This window comes from Pectinophora gossypiella, chromosome 4 (genome assembly GCF_024362695.1).
Source record: "Pectinophora gossypiella chromosome 4, ilPecGoss1.1, whole genome shotgun sequence".
Taxonomy (NCBI): Eukaryota; Metazoa; Arthropoda; class Insecta; order Lepidoptera; family Gelechiidae; genus Pectinophora; species Pectinophora gossypiella.
In genome coordinates, this window is record NC_065407.1 from 6586702 (window position 1) to 6614678 (window position 27977).

The 27977-nt window shown below is 39.3% G+C and overlaps 1 protein-coding gene across 3 annotated transcripts; it reads left to right on the plus strand.

Moving 5' to 3' along the window:
• The first annotated feature begins 177 nt into the window (after positions 1 to 177).
• On the plus strand, positions 178 to 23883 carry LOC126366188 (titin-like). 3 transcript variants are annotated; one of them, XM_050009176.1, is made up of 14 exons: positions 178 to 499; positions 2477 to 2659; positions 3348 to 3651; positions 4418 to 4676; positions 6723 to 6907; positions 7390 to 7638; positions 8079 to 8279; positions 10054 to 10195; positions 11091 to 11279; positions 11545 to 11696; positions 13328 to 13458; positions 14314 to 14450; positions 15565 to 15693; positions 17274 to 23883. In XM_050009176.1, the coding sequence occupies exons 2-14, from the start codon at positions 2493 to 2495 to the stop codon at positions 20213 to 20215; spliced, it is 5187 nt and encodes a 1728-aa protein (XP_049865133.1). In that variant the 5' UTR covers positions 178 to 499; positions 2477 to 2492; the 3' UTR covers positions 20216 to 23883. The 3 variants fall into 3 exon arrangements, with proteins under 3 accessions (XP_049865133.1, XP_049865135.1, XP_049865134.1); XM_050009178.1 differs by lacking the exon at positions 178 to 499 and adding an exon at positions 642 to 891; XM_050009177.1 differs by lacking the exon at positions 178 to 499 and adding an exon at positions 1133 to 1257.
• Positions 23884 to 27977: the final 4094 nt, after the last annotated feature.

Here is a 27977-nt window from a genome sequence, read left to right on the forward strand (position 1 = left end):
GTCCTCATTAATACTATTGATCGTAGAATGAAACCGATTATGTAAATAAATAAGGGGGAAGGATTTAGCACTCATGTATGTCTAGTCTGTGGGATTTCCTTTTATAATCTTTGACGTTGTATTTTTCCACACACTAGCATTGTAAATGTGTGACATAGCGTCTGTGTACAGATTCACGTCCGGACGCGTAATCGCTACGCAATACACACACTAATAAATAAACAAGTGGGCGTTCGTATTGTCATTCAAATCATCTGTTTTCGTGAATTGTTGTATATTTTGTATATAAATTTAATTTATTCCACATTTATTTATTGATGAGCGCTAATATTAATTAAAATCATCTATAGTGATTGCGTGCGTGAGAGGGCTATGTTTGTTTTGGCTCTATAGTTTTAATACGTGTGACGTCATTGTTTTCGAGTGCCAGTATAACAAACGACGCAGTTTCAATTTATTCGAAAATGGATTTAAAATGAGAATTGTTTTCGTAAACAAGGTAAGTTAAAAGATAAGGCGTATTTCATGTGTTTCTTTAATACGTAGTTGCGAGTAGTAGCAAAGTGCGCGAAGGGAGGTTCGCCTTCCATCGATTTCCTTTGTCCTCGGCCCCTTGTGTGTACAACACAAACTTATCAGAGTACCGAGCCAGCTGTTTTACGAAAATATTTTGATTGTGTTTTTATCTAGACTTGTAGTGATTGAATATTCATACAGTCAAATTTTGTGACATTATAGTGTTTTGTTTTGCAAATTATGTAATCTCCCATAACATGCAAATTAGTGAAGTTTGAGGGGAGATGCAGTTTTATTTTAATTTGTTTGACTTTTTGTTCTGTTTTACAACAGTTTTGAGTGCAAAGTCATTTGCAATTTCATCAATGTTATAAGGTCAGGTTTGTACAATTTTGTAATTGTGGGTTCTTGGCACAATTGTCTTTTTAGTTCTATCACATTTTTTATTTTTCACATTTTTATTTATTATTCTTATTTCTAGGTCATTCTGCTTGTAAAAAGGTCAGGCTGATGCAATTTTATGTCATACCTAGTAGACAGTATGAGTCATTTTCTTCACCTAATTAAATAGTTATGTAGGTAGGTTTATAACTAAAACCTAAAATTGTGTTACCTTCCTTTTTTATTTTTCTGGTATGACCTCTATGCAAAAGGTCGTTAATATTGTATCAGTTCATTTGTTTCTTCATACCTCTACTAGTGTCCTTTCCACAGGATACAGAAATACCAGTTCTAAAAAAGGTAGGTACTGTTACTCTTGTACTTCTCTTAAAAGACTATCTATCTATTCCTGTTTTACAAAAAAATAATTGGTAAATCTAGCACTTGTTCAAATATCTTAAATTGTAAAAATAATTTAGTTGCTAAGGGTGCATTTAGTCTAACTTAGTAATTTTTTTCACTGTATTTGAATTGGTGATTTCTGAAAAAAGCAACAAATATTTATGTAAGTCAGAATGACCAATAACCGCTTAAAGATAGTGTTATCAAAATAAATTCAAGGTTAACGTGCCCTAGCCAACAAACAAACAAAAAGTTTTTATGCTAAACATCTTGTCTATGAGATAACTGTTATAAAAAAGTATAGAAAATGAACTTTGAGCTATTAGGCAGAAATATTTTATTCATTTGGACAAATCTTAAAACATTAGCTCAACTCTGCTGAAATTCCATCTTACAGATGTACGAGGGAATTACTGAACGGGCCTCTATTGATTAATTTGATTAGGGGGTGGGTTTGGGCATAGTAACAGGACTTGATGCACTGATTATGTTCATTTATAGACCAATTTTAATGAAACTTTATTGGAAAATAGTACCATCTGTCATTTACGACACATGCAAGTTAGATATAGCGCTAGTTTTAGAACTACCTATCAAATTAAGTTAAAAATGTAGTTAGTGTTTGCTAGACTCTGCATTTTTATCATAACTATAAGTAAAGGGTGCTTTAAATGACACAGTTTGTGCAATGGTGGAACCACTTTGGTACCTTCTAGAACTAGGTCTTGGCTATTTCCTCTTCCTGAGATGTTATGTGGTAGTAATCATTTGGTTAAAGCCAAGCTAGAAGTCATTAAAAAATATTTTTTTTGCTGTATAGTACTTATATTTGTAGTCTTGTATAGAGAAAACTTAATATAACATACTCTTTTACTAATTGTTCTAATCACACCCGTAAAACCCACAACCCACAGTACACTCTATTATCATAGGCTGAACTTTCTAACACAGGCATTGCCACCAACATGAATACAGTAATATGTGATGCCAAAGGATTTTTATATTTTTTGGTCAGGGTAGACATGAAAAAGTTGACATGGCAGATTAGGTTGTATGGCTATGTTCCATTGCTTTACCCTACGGAAAAAGACACTACTACTACCACCTACTTGGTCAGGCAGGGTGGTTAACAGTAGTTGTTAAGTAGTAGTTCTTAGTCTTTCATTACTGTCGGCAGGCGATCAGAGCACAGAATGTCAGCGGAGTCGCCGCGGCACGCGCGGTCCGGCGGGCCGCTCACGGTGCCGTCGCAGCCGCCCAGCGACCGCTCCATCATCGACGCCGTCTCCGGCTTCATCAATGACGTCACACTGTCGTCGTCCTCCGCGCAGGATCCCAAGGACGTCATTCAGTGGGCCAGGTAATTTTCTCCTTTTTTCAAAAGATACACGCCTATATCTCCAATTAGGTATTATAATACACTCATCATCAGCTATGTTTAAGTCCCATGTAATAAGGGGTAAGCCTACTGCCATCCTTCCTCCTTTCATTCTTTTTTCAAATCCAATATCTATAGGTAGGTACTTTGTCGTACAAAATAAGTACATTAATAAGAAATGCGGATGCTGTTTTTGAACAATATGGCCGTCGTTTTGTAAGTTTAAGTATTGTATGAGGGTATAATAATCTTAGATATTAATTGCTGGGTTTAAATAATTAAGTAGTAATTATTTAGTTGTAAAAAGAATTTCCAGATTCTGGAATTAATAATATTAATAAAAGTTTGCAATTGGTTTTTAGAGTTTTTACAATACTTTGGGCTTTGTCATAACTACATTTATAAAGTGGGTAGTAATGATAATGATTGATGTTGTTATCTTTCATAACTACCCTATTTTTAAACCATTAACTTTAGTAGCAGTGGATATTAATAGACTTATGATGATAGATTGATGATACTTTTAACTTATAGAATACGTCAAATATAATGATCTTCGAAATCTATTTTTAACACCTTCGCGGACGCTACGTGTATAGCCGCGCTCCTGACCTTAAGTGAACCCCGGTCAGTGACAGTGAAAGTGTTAAAACAAGGCTTTCTTCAACAGGTTCGAAACAGCGGACATAAACGAACCGACCCCTGAAGGCGACAGTGACAATGACATATCCCCTTTGCTCCTTATCCTGGGCTATGGCTCGGGGGTCCAAGTTTGGTTGGTTCCCCCCTCCGGCGAGGCCCAGGAGGTGTTGTCCTGGCGCCAGGGCACAGTCAGGGTGCTCCGTATACTGCCTACCCCGCAGCACGGCGACTGCTACACGTCGAAGAGGCCCCTCATAGCCCTGTGTGACTCAGCCAGCCCAGGACCGAGTTTTTGCTCGCTCAGCTTCATTTCTATTAGGGGAGGTGAACAGGTAAGACTTTATAATGGATTGACTATAAGAGCGATATGGCGGTAACCTATCACGGCTCATCAGATCCATCTTACGACTTCAATCACCTGATTTTTATCACCGTCACCGTATTGTCACTCCATGGGTAGGAATATATCTCAAACATTCGTGTGTATTAGCCCTTATGCTAGATTACTTTAGTGACACCTTTTATATTACGTCAAAAAAGTAGCAAATCGGATTCATAACGCATTGATGTGCGTAGAAGTACCTACGTCACTATTGTTTTATGCGATTGTAATCTTTACTGGTTTTCTATAAGGATTTAAATTATATTACATCGTATTAGCGTATGACAGGTTACCTAATAGCCGCAAATGGAATGTTTATCGTACGTACGTTGTTACTAGATAAGGATAATATTAACAATACGTTATTTACATACCTAATTACCTGCTAAGGGATTTTGTCTTCTGTAACTATTATGTCAGGTTACCGGAAATCAATATCGCCATCGAGTCGATAGATAGATGCCTTTTTGGAAATATCCAGTTAGAACATAGGGATTTTTAATTTTGCTTGGATTGGTAACATATAAGTTCCATCCGGTTATTTACAAATGATGAATATTACTGATTTCCGGTACTCGAAAATTCACGCATGGGCTAGCTAGGGCTAGACTCTAATACCAAGTGTGGCTGTGAGGTGTCTTCTGACGACTTCCGGCTCTGCCTACCCCTATTATGAGTTTCATCTGTGAGTGACTCTAATTACCGTTCCTCAACAGGTGAAAAGCATAAAATTCAAGAATCAAATCTTAGACGTTTTGGCGAACAAGCGTTCCGTGGTGGTATCCTTCGCGGAGCGCTTCGCGGTGTTCGACGCCGCGAGTTTGGAAGATCGTATGGCCGTAACCACTTGCTATCCGTGCCCTTGTCCCTTGGGGGGTACTGCGCCCGTCAACCCGCTGGCTTTGGGCGAGCGCTGGTTGGCGTATGCTGACAAGAAGCTCAATCAGTCCAAGAGGAGCAGCGGTGGATGCGAAAGTAAGTGTTATTACGTACGTACACCGGGAGCATTCGTCTGTAATGAAAACGTTTACGCTTCGATTTTGAGCATTATGTACATACAGTCTTATTTTCGTGTTAGTATTATACATAAAATTATACATCAAATCAAATCAAATATACGTCAAGCAATGTAGCTAGTAGTTACCTCTTACTAATAATAATTAATTGACTGATGATGCGTCAAAATTTCACTATCATTTATCACGCGCTGGTCTAACAGAAAGCTCCGTGCAGTGTGGGTACTTTGTTAATTTTGCGATAGACTATCCTAAATGGAATACAGTCGAGAACTTCTGTTATGTTATGCGCCTATATAACGGTCATATAAAAATGGCACAATTTATATGAAATAGGTTTAGTTAAAATGATACAGTACTAAACTAAGCAAGCGGAAGGAGCACGCGTATCGAGTGAGCAACCTTATCAGTCGGCTATTGACTTGCCGTTATTCGATGACCTTGTGTACCCGTGTTGTGTACATAACGTAAATTAATACAAAGAAATAGTGTAGCAGCTAGGAATAAACAGATACTTACGTACGTATCATGCAATTCACGCACTAATATAGTACTGCAAAAAATATATACATATACAAGTCAATGTGGTAGGTTCGTTCGCGAATAACAGTTGAGACCCTTCAGCGCTTCTTTATCCGGCCAAGTAGTTAATGCCATTTGCGGCAAATCTACAATTAAGTCACGTCAAAAAAAAGCTTCCTGAATATTTTTTGTTGTGTACTTAAACTAAACGATTTGGATGAAACTTGGCAATCAAATAGATCAATTCGAAACCCATTAGGTATTTTCCAACGATGGACTTTGTTACTTATCCCAATAACTGTACTCCACACGGAAGTCGCGGGCTACTATCTACTTTTTCACAACATAGACATAACACGATACATATTTCAAGACTTAAAATAGGTATCTTGGTAACTGTGTGTGTGTGAGTTACATGCAGTAGCCTGACTGCTCATTTATATACTGTGTATATATGTCGAGTTAGTATGGTATCAAGTATTGCAAAACAATGCATGCATGAGTAATTGTTACCATTACTGACCCGTTGTTGCAAGTTTAAGTAAATGAGCACAAAGGAAATGTGGCTGCGTCGTTCCATTTTGTTATTGCTTCTTCGTATATAGAATAAGAATATCCTATCACAATAAAGTCTGTCCCACAATGGAAGGACAAGCCTCACTCGACATATTTATTTATTATTTAATTTCTTATAAAAACAATGTTACAAACATTGGAATACAGACATTGGTAAACCTGCAAAAGTTTGTTTCGATGCCTGCTGATATAATACCATACAAAAGAACTGCTGAAAAATGAATAATAAAAAAAAATACAGAATAAGAATAAAATAAATGTATTGGACCATTTTTATATGACCGTTATTTAGGCGCATAACGGCAGGCGTATATGACCCTATTCGATTAAGTACTAACATAATTAGTACTAAGTTGATACCACAAACGGGTTGCATATCAGCGAGATGCCTATTTGATTCGCCCGGGTTATTCATCGATTTACTCATTTACTTTAAAATTAATATCTGTCAATTATCTGTTCCTTTTGGGCCGATAAGAAAATGATAGGTACAACTTAAAATTAAATTAGTAGGTGTCTGCAGGAACTGGGGTATTTTTTTTAGAATGGATTTTTCTAAATTCCTACCGGGATAGGGACTAAAAGGATTGATGTAAGCGTCCGAATTAAAAAAAAAAAGATCTTTTCTTTTTAACAATTTGTACTTAATTCTCAAACGGGAACCGCCGGTCGAACCCCTATGCCGGATTTATTAAATTATCAATGAGTTATTAAATTATCTTAAGTGCATTTATAGATTATTTTCACTAACACAGTTGGCTTCAACATTACACGGCGAATACAACTCGGCACCTATCACGTTATTCTAACAGAAAAATCGGGGAAGTGTGGGTACTTCGTTTTTTCACTGGCCCAATCTATAGTCGTTAGCTTATGGTATAGGATTATGCCTAATTTCCTTCACCAGGTGAAGGCCAAACCAGCTACACAGCAACGGTGCTCCACGCAGCGAAATCCTTGAGCAAGGGTCTGCGTGGTCTCGGAGAGAGCGTGGCGCACAGCTTGGCCGGGGGGCGCAGCACCTCGCAGTCGCCCTCGCCGCCCAACGCTGACGCCCCTCAACCCGGTGTTGTCACCATACTTGATATTGAGGTCAGTTCTAATAATCAGTCGACCTTATTCACGACAGAGGAAGATATACATATTTCCGATATTTTAAAAAGTTCTTTATAAACTAAAATACTTCATCGTATCTTGACACTTTATGTGCCGCTTCGGTATTTATTTCAATCATATAGCGACGTATGAGTGCGTTCACGTAGGAACGTTGTTTTGCGTGTTCCTCGCCTATATAAACGACTATGACGTGATGGCCTAACCAGTGTTTTTCATGAAATAAATGCAAAAAAGGACTTTACTGATATCTGGCGGATAAGCTATCTTACAATGTTATCAGCTAATGGTCTTCTATTGCATGGGTTGTGAGGTGGATTACCAGCATCAGCAACTCTGTTTTGGTTATTATTGAGCCGCCAAGAGGCCACCGCCAGGCTGCGTACTGGATGACTGCGTATACTAGGCCTTTACGGTTTTAACGAGAGACATCACACACAAATCTCATTTGCCATTTGCAGGGCAATGAAGAAGAAGACGGCCAAGACAGTGAAGAACAATACGACCCAATCGTGGCTCACTTCGTGGCGCATACCGAAGCTATCATCGCTCTGAAGTTCGACGCGAGCGGTATGCTGCTAGTGACGTGCGACCGTCGCGGGCATGACTTCCACGTGTTCCGCATCAACCCGCACCCGTGCGGCCCGGGTCTCGCCGCCGTGCACCACTTGTACGTGCTGCACAGGGGCGATACTACCGCTAAAGTGCAGGTACAATTGATGCTTATAGATAGATAGATAAAATACTTTATTGAGCACAATGGACACAAAATACAGATATACTGCCAATTGATGCTTATTACTGTATCCATAAATCCGTAGCGTTTTCCTGAATTAAGTACACAAATGAGGTGCAATTTATTTTTGTATTCAGTTTTTAATGGTAAATATAAATCTACTTGTCAATTAAGTATTTCACAAAAATCTAAACTATAATTGTCATACAGAGTCGTGAAAGCAGGACAAGTGCAAAATTCAGCACCCTGGTCTTTTTATTTATTTGAATCCGGCAACATGGCCTATGGCCCTTTTGTCTCGCTTTTCCGGCTATGTGTACAGCATAGGTAAAAACCGCCGTAAATGGACTGCACGTATGTTTGAACAATCTAGATTAGAATGATCTGACTAAGTGATTGTGTATTATGTGGCAGGACATAGCGTTGTCACCGGACTCTCGCTGGGCCGCCATATCCACGCTGCGCGGCACGACGCACATCTTCGCGCTGAGCGCGTACGGCGGCGCGTGCGGCGTGCGCACGCACACGTCCCCGCGCGTCGTCAACCGCCTGTCGCGCTTCCAGCGCTCCGCCGGCCTGCCCATACATAGCTCTGCGCATACTTCTGGGAGTCCTGTGAGTTTACTGACATACGCTCGCGACTATTATTATTATTCTAGTCGTCTTTGTAGTAATTACGCCCGCGGCCCTTGATGGGATGGAATATTAACAACATAACATAGCATACCTAATCTCACGACTATATCTTAAATGGGGTAGTCATAGGTACATCTATCGCAAGATGAACTAAGGACCCACCTCACCGAGCTTTCTGTTACACCAACGTGATGGTGAGCCGTATCCGAACCGTCTACTAATGGTGGGGCTTTGATTTAATTTATTTTCAACAAAATGGACTATTATTATGGACGATAGGCCAATCACCGTATAGTTCATCATGTTATCATACATAGGGTTCCAAAATTGTGGCCTTTATAAAATAATATACTCCGGTGCCGATTCTGCCGAACAAAACTTTATTTTCAGACAGATCCAATAGTATTGCAGTCATTTTCTTCAAATGTGTACTAAGAAACAGGCCCCGCGGCACAGCAATCTCGTAGCGCGCAGCGCGAATTATTTCAACGACTTCGACCAATAGACGGAGCTATCTAGGCAGATAAATGTTGTATTGTATGGCTATTGGTCGAAACCCTCGATATGATTCGCCTTGCGCGCGGCGCGGTTGTTGTGTTGCTTGGGCAGTTAGAATTAATTTTAGAACTGTAAAAGTGAATTATAATTAAGTTTGTATCTGTCAATACTACAAGTGTATTTCAATTAAAAATGTTACGCTGCATCAAGTGTTGAAGTTGACTAAAGCCCAGGGGCCTGTTTAATAAAACTTACAATTGTAAATTACAACGGCAATTTGATGTTCATTGCGTAGCTAATATGAAACTGCAAAATATTCGTGATCACAATTGTACACAAGTGAACATAATTTACAATTGTAAGTTTGGCGGCAGCACATCCTCGCCGCCAAACTGGTGACCCTCGACAGAACACTTCCTGCCTACACCTTCTGGGAGTCGGAGTCAACTGCGTCTCACCTGCATCATCCGCCACCAGCATCAATCACCCCGCATCAACCCTCAACAGGCGTTCATCATCAGCCTTCAGTCGGAGCATCATCAGCACGTCCACCTGCCAGCCGCCTACGACGCTGCCTGGATACCTGACACTCCACACCAGGACTTCGGAGCATCTACAGTTCCATGACCAGCTGCCCAAGCTGCCTGGACCTGGCACTCCGCACGCAACAGCGACACAGCACACGAGGTCCACTGCCATACCACGCTGTCGAGCACGCGCTCCACGTGGCAGGCCGCCTTCTCGCCTCACGCCAGTCGCCGGCTCCACAATCCCGACTTACCGCGGATAGGAGCAGCTCCCCATCCCGACTCACCGTGGACAGGAGCACAACCCACGCCGTACACACCTCTTCCCGACTCACTGGGAGTACAGGCAACACGGCATTCCTGAAGAGCACTGAAGCACTTAAATCGACCTCCGGTCTGAGGGGGGGAGTGATGTAGCGGACCCAACTAGTTGGCCACCTAGTTCCGCTCACATGCAACAGATGGCGCCACATTCAATAATGCAGTCTTCAAGCAGTCCTGAAACGCGGTATCGAAGTTTTCACGGCAAGACGTATATATACAACTTCCAACACAATACTGTTGGATCGTCGATCCCTAGTCACACTACCAACTTGTGGCTAGCGGGGTACTATGCTCAGTTCGGTACCCCGAAAACATCCTTTGGCGGCAGCACACCCTCGCCGCCAAATAAGTTTTATTAAACAGGCCCCAGGATGTAATGATGACGATGTTTGATGTGGTTGCAGGTATCGGACGGTGTAGGCGCGGGCACGTGGTTCCCCAACCCGCGTCTACCGCCCTACCCCGCGCCCACCGTCAATACGCCGCTGGCCCAGCTGCGGCCTACGGCCAACCTGCCCACGCACACCATCACCAGGACCAGCTCAGGTACTAAGGCCATACAGTATTACCACAAGGTACCTGCAATTTGACAACCAGTATACAGGGTGTTAGAGAAATCGTACCGAATACTAAGGGTTATTCAGCCATGATTCTGATTTAATCATCATCATCAGCCGTACGACGCCCACTGCTGGGCATAGGCCTCCCCCAAGGATCTCCACGACGATCGGTCCTGCGCTGCCCGATATGACCTCTGAGTTAATATCAAGTGGAATTTTCCGTCGCAAAATGCACGTCTTTTTTTAATTATTTTCATTTCTATCCTTTTGATTTAATAATAATAATAACGGATTACCGGTTGGTAATCCACCTCATAACATACACAATAGAAATCGTTAATGAGGTTTCATTAACGATTTATATTATTAATGACCCGCCAAAGGCCCCTGACATGGCCCATGTTACGTATTTACATCAGTAAGTAGTAACCGGGACCAACGGCGGCTGCGGCAACGGCCGAAACACGGATTATCTTACTTTAGGACAATCGGGATAAGCCTGCAATGTCCTAACCAAAGCAGGGCTTAGAAAATGATTTATGTGATATGTCCCCGGCGGGATTCGAACCCGGGACCTTAGGTTTAAAGATTATTTATTCTCACTTAAGACAACACAAAGTCACTTACATGAGAAAAAAGATAAACTAGGATAAAACTAAAATTAATTTCATCGTTCACATAAATCGTAGTAGACCAAAAATAAATGCCATTCCACTCACTGTCACTTTCTTACTATTAAATTAAATATCAAACGGGTTTAATATTTAATTCCTTAAGACCTCTTCGGATCGTGAGATAAACCTGCTGAATCACGGAGGTCGTAAGTACTTCTTTTCGTTGGTTTGAAGATGATGTAAATTTTTTTGTGTGTTATCCCTCAGGGCGTCAGCGCCTCTCGTCGCTATCAGAAGACAGCAACACAGCCCCACTTCTAGCCCGGGCCCGCTTCGGCGTGGCCCCGGTGCCACAGTCCCAGCCCGGCAACAAGGCCCCCGCCGCCGCCGCGCTCTACCTCATGTCGGCAAGCGGCTGTCTGTCACACATAGCGCTCCACCCTCGAGCTGCTCGCAGTAAGTACTCATATATTTTTTTAAACTTTATTTGGGTCATCGAACAAGACAATTGGCTACTTGAAAGTTGTACTTGATATTAATCAAGTGGAATTTTCCATCGCAAAAGTATAGAATTGAAAATAATTAAAAAAAAACAACAAAAAATATATGAATTCTGCGACGGAAAATTCCACTTGATATTAACTCGGAATCTAGGTCTGAATCATCCCCCTCTGTATTCGTTACGATGCCACTAACATCCTGTATATTTCTCTTTGAACAGGTGTCCCAAAAGAGAAGATATGTGATGAGTCTCCAATAGAAGTGGAGGTGGAGCCGATAGCGCAGTGGCCGTTACAGCGCGTCGCGGCAGCGGGAGACTTACTCGCTCCCCTGCCGCCCTCCAACCCGCTGTTGCAACCGTTATCTTGCAGGGTAAGTGTTGCTTTTTCGACGTACAACCTAATCGAAATGATTGTTATAATTTAATAAGGCTAAGGCCCTTCGGAAAATAACATCTGCCTATTTCTCCCACCAGGTGTCGCTACTGTTCAGTGTTCTTAATTTTTGACACTTCCCCATACTGTTTGAGTACACAAACAATGATTATATTTTTACATTATAACCCTTTGAAGAGCGATTAACTGCAAAATCATAGTTATATTTATTCCCTAAAGATTGGAAAGAAGAAAACTTTTTTTTAATGAAACTGCCTTTTTCCAACTGGCTGCTTTTCCTTTTCGTACCTCATCCTTCAGACGGGATACAATCTACGTTCCTGCACATTTTATAGAAATTTATCACGAATTTTAGCTGGACAGTATGGATAACTAAAGTCATTTTGTTTCATTTGTGCCCAGAATGTAAACAAACGACAAAATCACTGAAATCTCGCAATCTTTTTACTTTTTCGCGACTAACCTGACATATATAGCTATAAAATAAACAATATTTTACGGTCACACGCAAAAACTATGAAATATTCACAAAATTACACCAAATTAATGATTTTTTTCGGAACACTAGAAAAGTGAGGTTATCTGTCAAGCGTTTTTTTTTTAAATTTTATCGTATTCGTAGCGCTTTCAATGCATTTAGCTCATAGTTCATTTCACAAAATTGAGTGAGTCATTCATTATATTCAGATTGGTGTTGTGGATGATAAATTTATAGGACTGACATGTTAGGTAGACTTTTAAACAGATTTTATAAGGCGCGGTGTCTACTTTTCTTTCTCAAATCAGAACACAATGAAGAACGTATTATTAACGTTTTTTTTTTTGGTCCGAGTCAAATGCACGTTTTATAAGACATTCCGCTATTTTTTAAATATTTTTTGAAGATTGTTTCGAAAACGATTATGCCCTGTGATAAAAAAATACATTTTAATAATTCATTACGTTCTATAATATGAGAAAAAAATAGGCACTTTATACCTAAAATTTTATCGAAGTCTAGGGATTATAAATCATGTCATGACAGTCCTACTAATTTATCATCCAAACCTATCTGAATTTATAATGAATGATTCACTCACGTAAGTGGAATGAACTAAGAGCATTGGAACCACTACGAATTCAATTAAATTTAAAAATAAGTTGTTTTATTTGTACATGTGTCTTATGAATTTAATAGATAAATGAATCAGTTCCTTTAGATAGAAATCTAAAACTTTCCCATCCTTAGTTATGTCACAAACGTCACTGGCGGCCATATTGTTTATATTCTGGGCACAAATGAAACAAAACGACTATATCAAAATTTAGGAATACTCAAGAGTGCCGCCTACATTTGAGGTTCTAGTTTTTATCCTCATTTTCTCATTTACCACGAGTCTCTCACATTAGCAATGAGTTTGCAATATTTACGATGAGTCGTGATTATTTCCAACTTATCTAAATATTATTTTATATTCGCGACTAGTCCTATATTTGCGTCTAGTTTCTAATATTTGCGTCAATTTTCCAGTATAGACGAGTATCTGTTATAAGTTTTGATATGTATTTGATTACACCCAAGAGAACCTTCAAAATGTAAGCGTCCAATATTCTATCTCTTTCCAACAGAGGTGCGCAGACATATGCATGAGCGAGGAGGAACGTTGGTTGTCGCAGGTGGAAATAGTGACTCACGCGGGCCCGCACCGACGACTTTGGATGGGACCGCAGTTCGTCTTCAAAACTTACAACTGTACTGGGTATGTTCGTTCATATTCTACCATTGTCATGTTCTAACAGGAACTTTGCAAAAAAAAAGTTATTATAAAGTTAGTAACTATTTAGAAGATATGTAGGAACTGATATTCATCATCATTAGCCTATAAACGTCCCCACTGCTGGGGCACGGGCCTTCCCTATGGATGGATAGGGAGATCGGACCTTAAACCATCACGCGGGCCTAGTGCGGATTGATGGTTATTAACGACTGCTAATGCAGCCGGGACCAACGGCTTAACGTACCTTCCGAAGCACGAAGGAGCTCGAGATGAAAACTTTTTTTTTGTGGTCACCCATCCCATGACCGGCCTTTGCGAAAGTTGCTTAACTTCAACAATCGCAGACCGAGCGCGTTAACCGCTGCGCCACCGAGCTCCTCGAACTGATATTAGGCAGCCAAATTACTGAATTGTATAACAATATTTTATGTTTTCTTCTGTCCATGCGAAATTCTTTCGATCTACATATCGTTATTAAGCTGCGGGTTCAAGCCCCGTCCGAGTCAGATTTTTTTCAATTTAATATTCTCTTGATTTTTGTTTTTATAACACTTATCTGTGCTTAGGGAAATTCACAAAGAGAACATTTAAAAACCTACATGTCGCGACATGTCGGTCTAAAAGATATATCAGTACTCAATATTCTAGATAGATGGCGCCTGCATCGGCTTAATGACGATACATAGATCGAAAGAATTTAGCATAGACAGGAGGAGGACCCGGTGGTGTAATGGTTAACACGCTCGTCCCTGATTGACAAGAGCTGCGCGTTCAAGTCCCGTCCGAGTCAGAAATTTTCTCTTTTTTCTCTTTGTAAAAAAATGTTCGTTGCAACAGGTCAAACTCGTCGCTGTCAGAAGCAGAGGCGGTGGAGGTGGACACTAGCGCGGCGCGCGGTGTGGCCCGCTCCAACCCCGTGAACATGCCGAGCGCGCGCCCCATAGTGCCCGTGCTCATAGAATCGGGCTCCGCCAGTGAGTATATGAACACTTGATATATTATATCCTACTACCGTCATCATCAACAGCCGTATGACGCCCACTGCTGGGCATAGGCCTCCCCCAAGGATCTCCACAACGATCGGTCCTGCGCTGCCCGCATCCAGCGGCTTCCCGCAACCTTCACCAGATCGTCGGTCCACCTTGTAGCGGGCCTACCCACTGAGCGTCGTCCGACACGTGGTCGCCACTCCAGAACCTTTCCACCCCAGCGGCCATCGGTTCTCCTCGCTATGTGTCCTGCCCACTGCCACTTCAGCTTTGCAATACTCCGAGCTACTACCGTAAAATAAAGAATAATACTATAAAGTGTAGAATGGTAACTCTCCGTCCCGCAACAATTCGTATCGGGCGCCGTTCTCCCCGGGTTTTAGTCCTGGGAGTAAGGGGGAGAGCGCACAGGTTGTGTCTCGCTCACACTTAGGCGTTAGGTGGCACACGGTGACAATGAGATTTTTTGTGTCCGGGGTGCGCTATTACTTCATTATCAACACGTCCAAAGATATGTCCTTACATATAACGTTATGACGTCTACAGGTGATGATGCCCCGATTCCAAGTGTCAAAGAGTGTTGTAGTGTATCGCACCAACTGTCGAAGAGGTATACTTCGTCAGTTGGTGCGATGCTACTTCTTCTATCGTGTGGGTTGTGAGGTGGATTACCAAGAAGTGTTAGAGACATCGTACTGAATACTAAGGGGGTGATTCAGCTCATGATTCTGAATATCACTGCCTGAGATCTCCGGTTCGTGAGTCCAACGCTCAACCACTGGGCCACACTGGCCGAAGCGATGCTACTATAATATGTCAACATGTTAATGTCTAATGTGACATTCTAATTACGTTATATTTGAAGGACCATAACACTCTATATTGGTACAAACGCATGGCCACACAAACCGCGCTCTCTCCTTTGCTCCTCAGTGGCTTACGGCCATTTAAGACTAAAGTAATACCCTGAGGGGGGGGGGGGGGGGGTAGGTAGGTGTTTGGGGGTGGCAGACGATACGAATGTGTGTGCGGAATTCTATAACTTTATTAGAAATGCAGTTGTTATCAAAAATCTCTAACAAAACAATATTTCCTTCAGGTTCCCTAGAACATTCTCCATCTGACAGCTTCCGTCGTAAGTCGCTGTTAGCGGAAACGGGTCGCGCGGCATCTGTGTGCGACGTACAACTGAAAGAAGACCTGGCCGAAGCCATGAAGGAAGACCACGGTAAGTTGTGTCCTATGTCGCAGAGGAATATGTCGTTAATCGCCATGGCTATTATGTATTAGGAAACAAATAGACATGGGTGAAATAATAATTCACGGCTGTAGTCACCAGTGATGGGCGATTGTGTCAAAAAAATAATAAAGCCTTACATTTTTAATTAAAATTAATTTCTTTCAAATGATGCAAAATCATTCGAATGCTTTTTTTTCTATCGAATAGGTTTTCCATAAAATCAAATAAATGCCCTTCCCAATGATTGTTCGAAATAATTATTCATATTCGCCCATGACTATTAATCACAATCGACTTGGCTCAAAGGTCGTGCAACCACGGCATTAAATAAAAAAGAAAAGACAGCCACAAACCACAAACTCTAGAAGAACATGCATGATATGATGAAACAAGATAGATCTACGAATTTGGTTTTTACGACACGTTCGGGATCATAAGCAGCTGAACAAGTTATATAGGTTTCTTAGTCAACTAGGAACCCCATGTTCGCCATGTTTCTTTACTCTCAGTGGAATAGAGAAGTACAATGTTGTCGGGATCAGCGATCGGGAAATCGATTAAGAGGGATCGCGTTTGTATCGATTCATAATGCGACTACATCGATACAATCGCACTATTGAATTGATACAAACGACAATTATTGTGTTGCAAATTGCAATACAGTGGCATATTTCAAAATGCGCGTTTGTATCGATGTAATAGGTCGCCGAGTATTACTTTAATTTTCGACTTTTTTGGGTCGAATTTCGACTCAAGGTTTAAGCTCAATGCGACACGATTTTAATCATATTTTGTTGGCATTTGCCTGGTATATTTTTTACGCTTCTTACGTCTCTATTAATGCTACCAACCGTGCCCCCTTTTATCTATATGGCCGAGGCCTGTCCCAGTAGTTGGATGGATATTAATAAGTTAAAAAACACATTTTGGTTCGTTTTTCAAACAAATACTATATTTTTATTTTATTTTAAAAACGTGATGGCTTCTATTTCATTAATACAGGGTTATTCATTTTATTCACTCCTAATAGTTTATGATTATTTGTTTTTGTTAAGTTTATCTGCAATAAAGGCTTTAAATACTATCGGGTGTCAATGTGCACTTGATTATGAACAACATTTTTGGGTAGCTCATATATCGTTAATTTTGTATGAAAGATTGTTAAGGGCAATGCTATTCAGAATTATTGATATACATTAATGACTGAAAGAATATATTACTCCTAATTAGAATGAATAAAATATAGCCCTGTATTTTTATTTAATGCTGTGTATTAAATTACTTTTTTTATACACAAGTGTTTAACACAATAACAAGTGTGGTGAACATTCTAACACGTGTACATATCACGAGTCGACACAAGATCGTATCACTGTCGCACAAGAGCGAAGCTAACAACGCGGAGGAGGTCGAAGAAAGCATTATGCATTAGCGTCGAAACGTCGCCCTATACCGAAGCCAAAGGCATCCCAACACCGAACTCTTTTTGGCTTTCGAATTAACGCAATTCATGCTTTTTTCTAAATCTCCTCCGTATGTGACTGACGGTTGCCTTCGGTTTCGTGTAGGGTGGCGCTCGGAGGACGGCGAGGAGTGCGAGGCGGGCCCGGCGTGGTCGGCCGCGGCGGAGCGCGGCGGCGGCGTGGCGCGGGTCGTGGACCCCGCGGGCGGGGTGGCGCGCCTCGTGGACCCCGCGGGCGGCGTGCTGGCGCCCGTAGCCGCGCGCCGGGCCCCGCCGCTGGAGCAGGACGCGCACACGGCCGCCAACCGCGACGAGGCCACCTTCCGGCCCGTGCTGCGTGCGCCCGCCGCGCTGCCGCGCCCGCCCGACCTCGTGGTGCGCCCGCTGCCGCGCGGCACCACCATCCCCGTGCAGACCGTGTCGCCGCTGGCGGGGCTGTCCCCGGCCGCCGAGCCGCACCCGCTCAACACGGACGTGGTGATTCCGGCCGCGCGCGCCGCCGTCGCCGAGTGGCGCGCCTTCGATGACGACACCGACCCCGCCTCCGACTGCTCGCCGGACGAGCGCCCCGCCGCGCCCGTCGAGCCCGCGTCCCTCGCGCCACCGCGTCGACGCGTCGACGAAGCGGTCGTGTCGGCGACGAAGGCCGCTGGAGTCCCGCAGCGGCCCGCCGATGAGGTACCCGAACTCGAACGAATGGAATCTAAAGAAGAAATAAGAAGTGCCCCGCCCAAACCTGCGAAGGAGAAAGACGTCGTTCCACAATCTACCGAACGAAAACGTGCGGGGAAAGGTGATAAGCCTTCCGCCCCGAAAGAGTCTAAACCTGACGAATCCTCTGACCAGAGGACCTTTTCAGCTGAGATCGATGAGTCCACCGGACAAAAGGATACAGCAGCTAAATCTGACAAAAGCGAAGTGAAAGTCGCCGCGGCTAAAGCCGAAAAACCTGCGAAACGGAAGCCCGAGGAGCCCCGAGTCGACCCGGTGGAGCCGGAGACTCGAGTCGCGACTGATGTAGCGTCGATAGATAGCGTTAATTTAGATGTTAAGCGAACCGATGTAAATAAAGATCTCAAGCGTCAAGAAAGTGATGTAAGGAAGCGTGACAGTGCGCGTGACAGGAGCTCGGCGGAGTGTGCCGAGCGCGAGCGTGACCATTCTAAACCACTGCCAAAATCGAATCGGCCGTCGGATGATATTCAGCCGACAGCCAGCGTTAGAGTTAAGAAATCTCCCACCCCGAAGTCAGTTAGTGATAGAGATAGTGAGGTTAGCTGTAAGGATTACAAATCTAAAAGAAACGACGAACCTAAAGAGGTGATCGAACCGAAACAAGTGAAGGAAACTAGAGAGGCAAAGGAATCAAAAGAGATTAAAAAACAAAAAGAGGTAAAGGATTCTAATGAATTCAAGGAAGTAAAAGAAGCTGTTGCTAAAGAGGAAAAGGTATCTGAAGAAATTAAGAATATAGATCTTTTGCAAGATGTGAAATTAGATAAAAATCCCCAAATGGTGGTCGTCGAAGACGAACCCTCTGTTGCAGTGACTTTAAAAATGCCCGTCAAAAGAGAGACACTGGATACTAAGAATAAACCTGATGAAGATGAAATTAAAACCGAAGAACAAGCCTGGGACATGCTACTTAGTGAGCCTGAAAAACCGGTCAGCTTAAAGAAGAAAAACCGAAAGATTAAAAAGAGTCAAGATGATTCGCAAGCGAAAGCAGATGATGATAGTTTCGTGGAGATACACGCGATAGAGGAAAAGCAGCAGTGTAGTGGTGACCTAGTTTCTATCTCGACGCCTTTCGAGGAAGTAGAGTCCCCCAGTTATTTTGGATCTAAAGTCAAGAAACAGCGTTCACCCAAATGCTTAACACCCGAAAAACGAGATGAGTCGAAATCTATCGAAGTTCTTTCCCAAGATGAACCTGAAGTACTTTTTAAATCAAAAGGCAATAAAAAGAAACACGATGACAAGTCTGACATCACAGTTTTACCTAGTCTTGTGCAAACACAAAAGGAAATGTACAAAGAAACAGCAAGCAGCAGCGCAAAGTCTAAGAAACATTCAGACGGCACAGCCAGTGAAACCTCCTCAATCCTAGTGAAAGAAACGCCGAAATCAAACAAAAGCAAATCCCTTTCACCCTACCCTGAGTTGCGCAGGACAGAGAAGCAGGTGGATGTAGAAAAAGATGTGTATGTTATCAATACTGTAGGGGAAGAGTTTCCTGAGATACAGATAACCAGGGGTACTAAACCGCGTAAGAGGTCGCCACAGCCGATTGAAAAGAAGGCTATTGAGAAAGAACCGATAGCTGAAAAACCCGTCAAATCCTGGAGTTCCATAGCAGCTTCCAAAGGTGCAAAGAAGGCGGACGAGGTTGAAAACAAAATTCAACCTGTAGAGAGGAAGATTGAGATGAATGAAAGAGATAATGGAGAGAATCCAATGTCTTCCAGGAAGGTGTCACTTCAGGAGAAATTGATCGAGCTTTGCAAACGGACTGATATTATGGTAGCTGAATGTGATGCGCCTTCTGAACTGAATTTTGTTGAGGAACACCACGCGGTCATCCACGACCTGCCCCCGTTGGAACCGTTGGATTTCGGCTTGGACGACTTCAAGCTCGAAGTGATGAGGGACAGCCTTCTAGAAGTCAACGACCCCAAGATAACCAGCCCGATTTGCAAGATTAACATAGACGATATTTTATCTTCGATAAAGGAGACCACGACCAAAGCAATAGAATCTAGTGCGTTCAACCTCATTGACTTGGAGAAGGTTCCAGCGAAGAAAGAGAAGGGCTTCAGTGTCATCGAAGGGCACAAAATTACATCCCAGGAGGTGAAGTTGGATGATGACAGGAAAGTTGAGGAGAAAGATGAAGAGATGGAGAAGTCTTCTGAAGATGAGACGTCGCCCATAATGTCCACCGACAGCGATAAAGAAGATAAGAAAAACGCTGGTGCTTCTAAAATAATTCAGCCTTCGTCAAAGCAATCGGCTAAGTCTAAGAAGTCGCGTAGGAAGAAGAAATAATATCATCAATATTGTGTTCAATTTCCCTTCGTTTCTTTATTGGTGTTGCATAGCTGTGTAGTTGTTGTAGGCCAAGAAAGTCTGTATGTAAAGCCTTTTCATTTGTTCGCAAATTGCAACTATTAAGATAAAAATACATTTCTTTTTAATATGAATCGAGATAAACAAATACTCGCTTACACTTTCGTGCCTGCAAGGGTTATTCTAGGATTCGTGGTATAATTTCAAAATGTTTTCTGCTATAACTGTAGTGAATTAATTTTAGTTAAGCAATTTTAAAGTGGATATGTACAGGCAAAAGACAAAAAAAAACTTAAAATATATGAATAAAAAATAAATAAATATGTGCTTTCACAAGCCTAATAAATCACGTTTTGTGTTAGAGACGTTGTCACTTCAATATTGTTGTGAAGTTAGGTATGTGCTACTGTCATATCGAAAAAGAAAAAAGAAAAATATAAAAATTTTGGAAAATAACAAAAAATAATATTCGCTTTTTATGAAGACGGAGGAGCAAAATGAAGATGTATTAAATTACAGCTTTTGTTATAGTCACCATTGGTGCGAGCTTCGCTTCTCTGTCTTCATAAAAAGTGCTTTGATATAATATGTATACTTATGACAGATTATATATTCTCCTTTTAGTACTTATTCTTAGTTTATTTAGTTAGGTCCATAGTTCTAGTACACACCTTTGATATACGACCAGAATTATTGTAAAGTGAATACGCTCAGCGACGCATAATTATTTTAACATCTGTAACGGTGGTTGTCGGACTTTATTAACAGTTTTTTTGTACATTTATTTAATAATTATTACTGACTGTACGTTGATGCACTGTATCTGATAGGCCAGTATGTAATGCTAAATACCTCGTTCTTACATTAAATATTTATACACTAACTCTATAAATACATAAATGACCATTGTTTTCTTTTGACATTCAAAAGTAACGACGATTTGTCGCTATGTAAAAGAATATTATTTTATTTGAATAAAAAAAAGAAAAAACACTGTTGGCAGAATTTTTTTCGATTTAAATAAATGATTTACAAATTGCTTAAAAGTTCAGGTTTCAAGTAAAGACGGTTTCCCACTATATCGTGACGATAAATTTATTGTCCTACAAACACAATGTGAACATCTCCATTTAAATATAGAAGCCACGACGCTTTAAACGATGTCATATCTATCGATACGGCACAGTGGGAACACGGCCTTAGGCCAGTTTCACGACTTGTTGATAAACTGTGATAAACTTAGCAAGTGGTAAAACAGGCGTTAGGGAAATCGTTTTGAATAGTCTGTGATTAACTTTGTTCACTTAGCGCTTTTGGTAGTATTCGTTAAGTTGACTACAGAATATTCAAAAAAATTGTAATTCGCATATTCTTTGGAATTTCATCGGGGTGAAATAAATCACTGATTTGCGTAGGGTATTTTCGAAGAATATCCCTGGTGTGCCCTACACTGCGTAGTATTACATTTTACGTCCTCCGGGGAGGCTACTTCAGTGGTGCGCTGGTAGCATGTGGCAATAAGGAAAAGCATCTTAGAAAACGATTGTCATATAATACATTGTCGAGTTAAGGCTCGAAGTGCTCAACTGTTTGCTTCACTGTATAGAATCTCTGTCAACGCACGCGATTTCCACTGTAAATCTTCAATGGCTAACTTCGATATTAACTTAATATTATAATAGTTTCATTTAAATAAATCATTGCTTATTTACTTAGACATAGTCTTTTTTCGACTTTAATTTAATTAAAGTCTATATTTTTGGTATGTAAATTATTCATAACGAATATTCTGCAATACCTCCGTTTTTGTTATCACTCGAAAATATACGCGATGCTTAATATTATTATCCTCGTAATGGTATTTAATACCTTCTCAGAAAAACGGCTGTCTTTATGTACAAATATTGTGTAATTTTAATTATTTTTTTTCGGCAAGTATTATTATTATTATTAGTTTAATATGTTGAATCATGACAAATATTTATTTTTTTATATCTAATTTACATATTGTTGTAAGTGTTTAAGTTATGATCATTTGGTTTTCATTTAATAGACATAATAGTTGGTGCATAATATTTATAATCATCAATGTCAGCTAAATAAAAGCGCGTAACTGAGAATTGTTATAATAATAAGCAGTCTTACGTAAGTAAATGATCAATAATAATTATATAAATGAAAATAACACGTAAATAAAATACACCAGTCTTGATAGTATTAGGACATTTGGGCAGCGTTTAAAGTCTGTGCTTTCACTATGTAAGAGTGACGCCCGTTGGCATGAGTTAATAAATTGTAACTATTTAAAGTTAGACCATCTATGCCTTAATATCTCCCTGTACACTTACTGAATAATAATACTTAATAAATCCCAAACCAGTTAAAATATGAACTAATTAAAATCACTCTGTATTTACCATAAGTATTTATTCTAATCAACTCATTCTTTTAACAAGGTACTCTGTATTTTAAACATTGTATTTAACAGTACAGTTCATAGTACATTTAGACACCTTAGGATGCCTTGTAAGATTATTATCAAAAGTGTTCAATCTACGGATTTTAGAAGTGAGAGTGCGTTCTGGACTACTTTACATTATTTTGGAGGATATAGACAGCAAATAGCTAACGTACAGTATCATATACAGTAGCCCCTAAGTGCAGTACTACACTACAGTGTAAGAGATAAAATGTCAAAATTTTGACATTAAAGTCTGCTATCAATACTCAACGTAAGTTGCTCCTCCAATTATTAGTACAATCTTCACATTTTAACTACGGTTACCGATATGATCTTATTATGAATGTAATATACCTACCTATCTCTAACCGGAACGCACTATAGATAGCATAATTTTGTTCAAATATTTGGCCGTCACAGTACCTGTTATGGAGTAAACGATTTTATTGAAATTAGATCGTTCAGTATTTTAGTTCATTAACACTCGCTTATTTTTAAGGCAGCTTATAAAAGCTTTTTGACAAAATTTAAATTTATGATTGCACACGTCAATTTATTTTTTAATCGAATGTAAATAATACGTTTTTGAAATTATATTTTTCGATTTAATATATTGATTATTCCAAAGTATGATGAACTGCAAAATTTATGTAATATTGTTTTGTAAAAATACGTAATACGGTAATTAGATAATAAATTGTAAGGCTGTGCGCACATTATAGCTGGGAGAGTCTCCACACCTTCTCTGAGATAGTAGTTGGATCTCTCTTTTCGTTTGACATGTGTAAAAGACGAAATAAAGACTTAGACTTTCTGTCGTAATGTGCGCTATGTCTAACTTAGTACTGTCTAGCAAAATTTTATTTAACTTATCTATCACATTGACAAATTAGTTGAGTTTCGTAAAATTTTGTTCGATGGCTACCTACTTTAATATACATATACCAAATGTTTTCCAAATTCTTAAATTGTGTCTTTTAAAAACACAATTTCAAAATTATTGCAATATTAAACTTCTTGTGTGATCAAATAAACGTTTTAGACAATTTGAAATGGATGTTTTCAAATAAAAATTACGAGTATCTAGACGCAGCTGCCTTGTCTTGGTATGATTTTGTTGATATTGTTATGGAGTGTTTAAAAATCATAATAGTATAATAATAAAAATGGGAATTCAAAAACCACAGTTTTGATGTTTTCTTTTACCTGCGAGTGCCCTGGTCTATCTGTGAGTTAGAACACACACAACTAAACGATACCTGTACATAGGTACAAGTAATAAAGACCTTACAAAATGGAGAGATAAACCATAGTAACTTCAAATTAGTTAACTATGTTCCTGATATATTTTTTGTATAATAACTAGGATTAACATTTAATTTAATATAAATTAAATGATTGATTATACTTCACCACCACGCTGCTCAACTGCGGGTTGGTGGAGAAAAAGGTATACAAGTAACTACTTGTGTATTTTCTAAGTATAAACTAGATAAAAAAAATATACAGAGTCTATGGATGGTGTCGTTGTAGTGCAAATGACCCATATTCCCGAAGCTCATGGCCACGGGAAATGGTCTGATGAGTATATAAATCACCTCAAAAAAAATATGAGTTTCATCATTTTCTGATAGCCTGTAAATATGTACCTAACAGCATTACTACTCCCAAATAAGTTTTGTGTAGGCTCTTATAGAGTTATCAATCAATAAGTGACGAATCACGCCCTTTATATCACGAATATTTCATTACAATCACCACACCGTACGTACATATTCCTTATTTGACCAACCATTCCATTGCAGCCATCACGACGAGCGGTCGCTTCGAAACGGAGCCCGAGGAGTTGAGCTCGAGCAGCTTTAGCTCAGCGTCCCGCGCATCCTTGGACCCGCCTTCGTCGCCTACCCCTAGCTGCAGCGGAGACAACCAGCTCCACTTCCCCGGAGACTCCAGCGGCTCGGTGTAGTTGCGAGGCGCGTGGTCGAAACTGATACTATTTTCGAAGAAAGAATAGCGAGGGGACGCCTGGTAAAAAACACAACACACAATATCCTTAATCTTAATTCGTATTAGCGCTACATATTTTCATAAAAAAATCGATCTGGAAATTGTACTGTCATACCTAACTACGCACACTATAAGTATCTAACGTACTTTTACATGTGTGTGCTCATTGGACATCTGAATGGGTGTAGTGTGGTATCTAATAAGTTTCGAATTACTCGTGTGTTTGTTTTTTACAACTTGTCTAGTTAGCAGTGAGTGTTCACTGTTTCCATAAAGTTAACTCGCTACTCGACTGTTTGGCGTAAGAAAGAGGCACTTAATATAGTCGACATGATCTTCAGTAAGTTAATATACTTATGTACGTTAGTTGTAACTAGCTTTTCTACATACATATAAAATATAAAATTAACATTCTGGAATCTTTAAAATTTATTCGATTTGATCAAAATCTGTAGTATTTTTTGATATGGAAGAAAAATTATGTTTTCTAATGCAGTAATTTAATGTTAAGCCTAGTATAACTAGCTTATATGTAGTGCGAATATCTTAAACTGACTTTCATTAATTGACAATGGTCTACATAGATGATCACACTTCTCATACATTTTAGCAGTCCGTCTGTGTTTTGCCTTTCTGATATATGATGACTATTTTATTTAGAAGAAGAAATGTTTGTCTGTGTGGACTGTTTATGAATACTTGGTTTTGTTATCTTACAACGAATATTTATGCATTCGAATGATATTCAAGTACAATATTGCCATGCTTTTATCAGGGGGGTTAAAATGGCCACATCGAAGCAATTCATCTAAGAAAGAATTCCAGGCCATAACCTTTATAAAAAAATAAAAATATCTAAGAAATGCACAAATGTCAAATTGCAATATTGCTTTCTTAGATGAATTGCTTCGATGTGGCTTTTTTAACCCCCCAGGTCCCACTTAATATATTTTTAATACAACTTGGTAATGTGTCAGAAATATTCTAAATAAATGCTACTTTGCTCTTGCTGTGTCGTTTGTAAGTCTTGACGTGTATCTGTCTGGCGTATTGAAAGTAATGTACTATGTTCAATGTTATTGACGAAAGAACTTTAATAAGTATGTTATGTCTAAGCAAAAATATCCACTATTTAAGGTTACCGCATATCTAGAAGATACAGAAGATTTTAAATTAGGTACCTATAATTTGTAAATGTTCTTTGTATGTTAAATTTTCGAGTTCAATTTAAATTATTATTTAATTTCGATAGATGTGCGCTAATCCATATACTAACATTTTTAATTCTCAGCTTCACCGTGACTTACAATAATAATAAATAACATTTTAAATAAAATAAAATCGTTGGACGTTTACAACTCAATCGATTATGCATTTTTTTACCGTAACTGTGATATGTAGTAGAAATTATAGAGCTTGTTGATAGGTTAGGACGAAGGGGTGGAACGTTCGGTACAAAATCATTCAAAACACATAGAAAATTGCGTTTCGTTTATTTATTTAACATTCCATTTGAAGCAGAATGACGGGGTTAGAAGTGGATATGCTTGAAAAAGTCTCAATCAATCAATCAATCAATAATACTTTATTGCACAACGACATATACAAAGGACATAAACATACGAATAAAAACATAAGTACAATAGTCTCGATATATGAATCTAATTTTACTATTAAAAATTGTTTTTTTTGGTTTAATCTTAAGTTTGGTAACCTAGTATCAAATTAAAATGCTTATTTTGCTGTCTTCTAAACGCAAATATTTTTTTATCTCAAGTAGCTTGTACCTTGTAACTTTATTTATTTCTACATGGAGAATGTATCTGAGTGTATCCACTTCTTTGTTATAAAGGTAGCGTCTCTATAATCTGTAAATGATCGCTTCCGTCAAACGAGTCTTCCTTATGATTCCCTGGTTTGCCACAAAAACTTTTCAGTTTGTTTAGTGAATGTCTTTTTTACTAATACACGTTTATTCGGCAGGCAATTTTATTTCAATAACATCATTATATATCCATTGTATTTTTTGATCGCTAGATGGCGCTGCTTATCTTTTACAAATTATGTAAAATTTAATTCAATTAGAAGTTCATTCAAACCCTAGAGCAACACGGACCTCCGCATTCAAAACGCACACTTTTTAAAAACGCTTCTAACATTGTTTTCTAATTAAGGGGTTTCAAATTGAATATAAATTTTATTGATATAATAATAAAAAAAAAAATGCCTGTCGAGTAACCTGACATCTTACAACAATTGCTAACAATTATAATTTATTTATTCGGTATATCTTGTTAATGGAATCGTAACTAGATTTACTAGATATAGAGTAGATGTTACGACGATATGACGATGTAGTACTTATAATTTAATTATTGTTTTCGTTTAGTACAATTTTACCGTTTCTTTCATTGAATATTACATCTAGAGTAGAATTTAGAATGTAGTTTTAGAAATGAAATTTTATATGAATGTAAAAATATGATTAAAAGAGAATGTATGTATGGAGCTCCCAATTATTAGACTGAAAGTTGATGTTTTGAACCACCGATTGGATTCATTCGAAATCGCCAAAGTTTATAAAAATATATTTTTGTATCGGGTGGGAGTCAGGGATTGGGATTTGGATGAAGATTGATGAATTTCACAGGTGAATAAAATACAAGTTACCGTTTAACAAAGTAAATTCAAAGCACAGATGATTTCCACTGTCAGTGGCTGTGAGTTGAAATGTGTTCTCAATATTTGTGTCGTTTCTTTTGTAGGCTTCTCAATTGTTTTATTGTTAGAGCTGAGCGTGTGTTCGTTAGCATGTTATTGTACGGCATTAGGTAAATCTTTAAGAGAACCGTAACTACACGATGACATTTTTTTTAATTATAATTTGGAATTTATCTCGGAAAATACTGAATGGAAGGTAAAATAACATCTATTGCATAAAACAAAAATAAATCACTTACAAAATATTTGTTTTATAACACAGATTTCTGTAGTTACGCTTATGAAAGTTAAGTTTATATACCTACACTTATTATTGTTCTACATTATAAACGTATCTCATATGTTTGAAAGGAAAGTTGCAAGCCATATTGAGGTAGTCAGTAAATTAAATATGACTAGAGGGAGGCAAAATTTGTGATGGCTGGATGTGATACCATAAGCGTAGGCTAAGCTAGGTTTACTATATTTATACATGCGTAAGCTAAATTCCTATATTTTATTATAAGAGACGGTTATTTTGTTTCAATAGAATTACTTCATGAGGCTAAT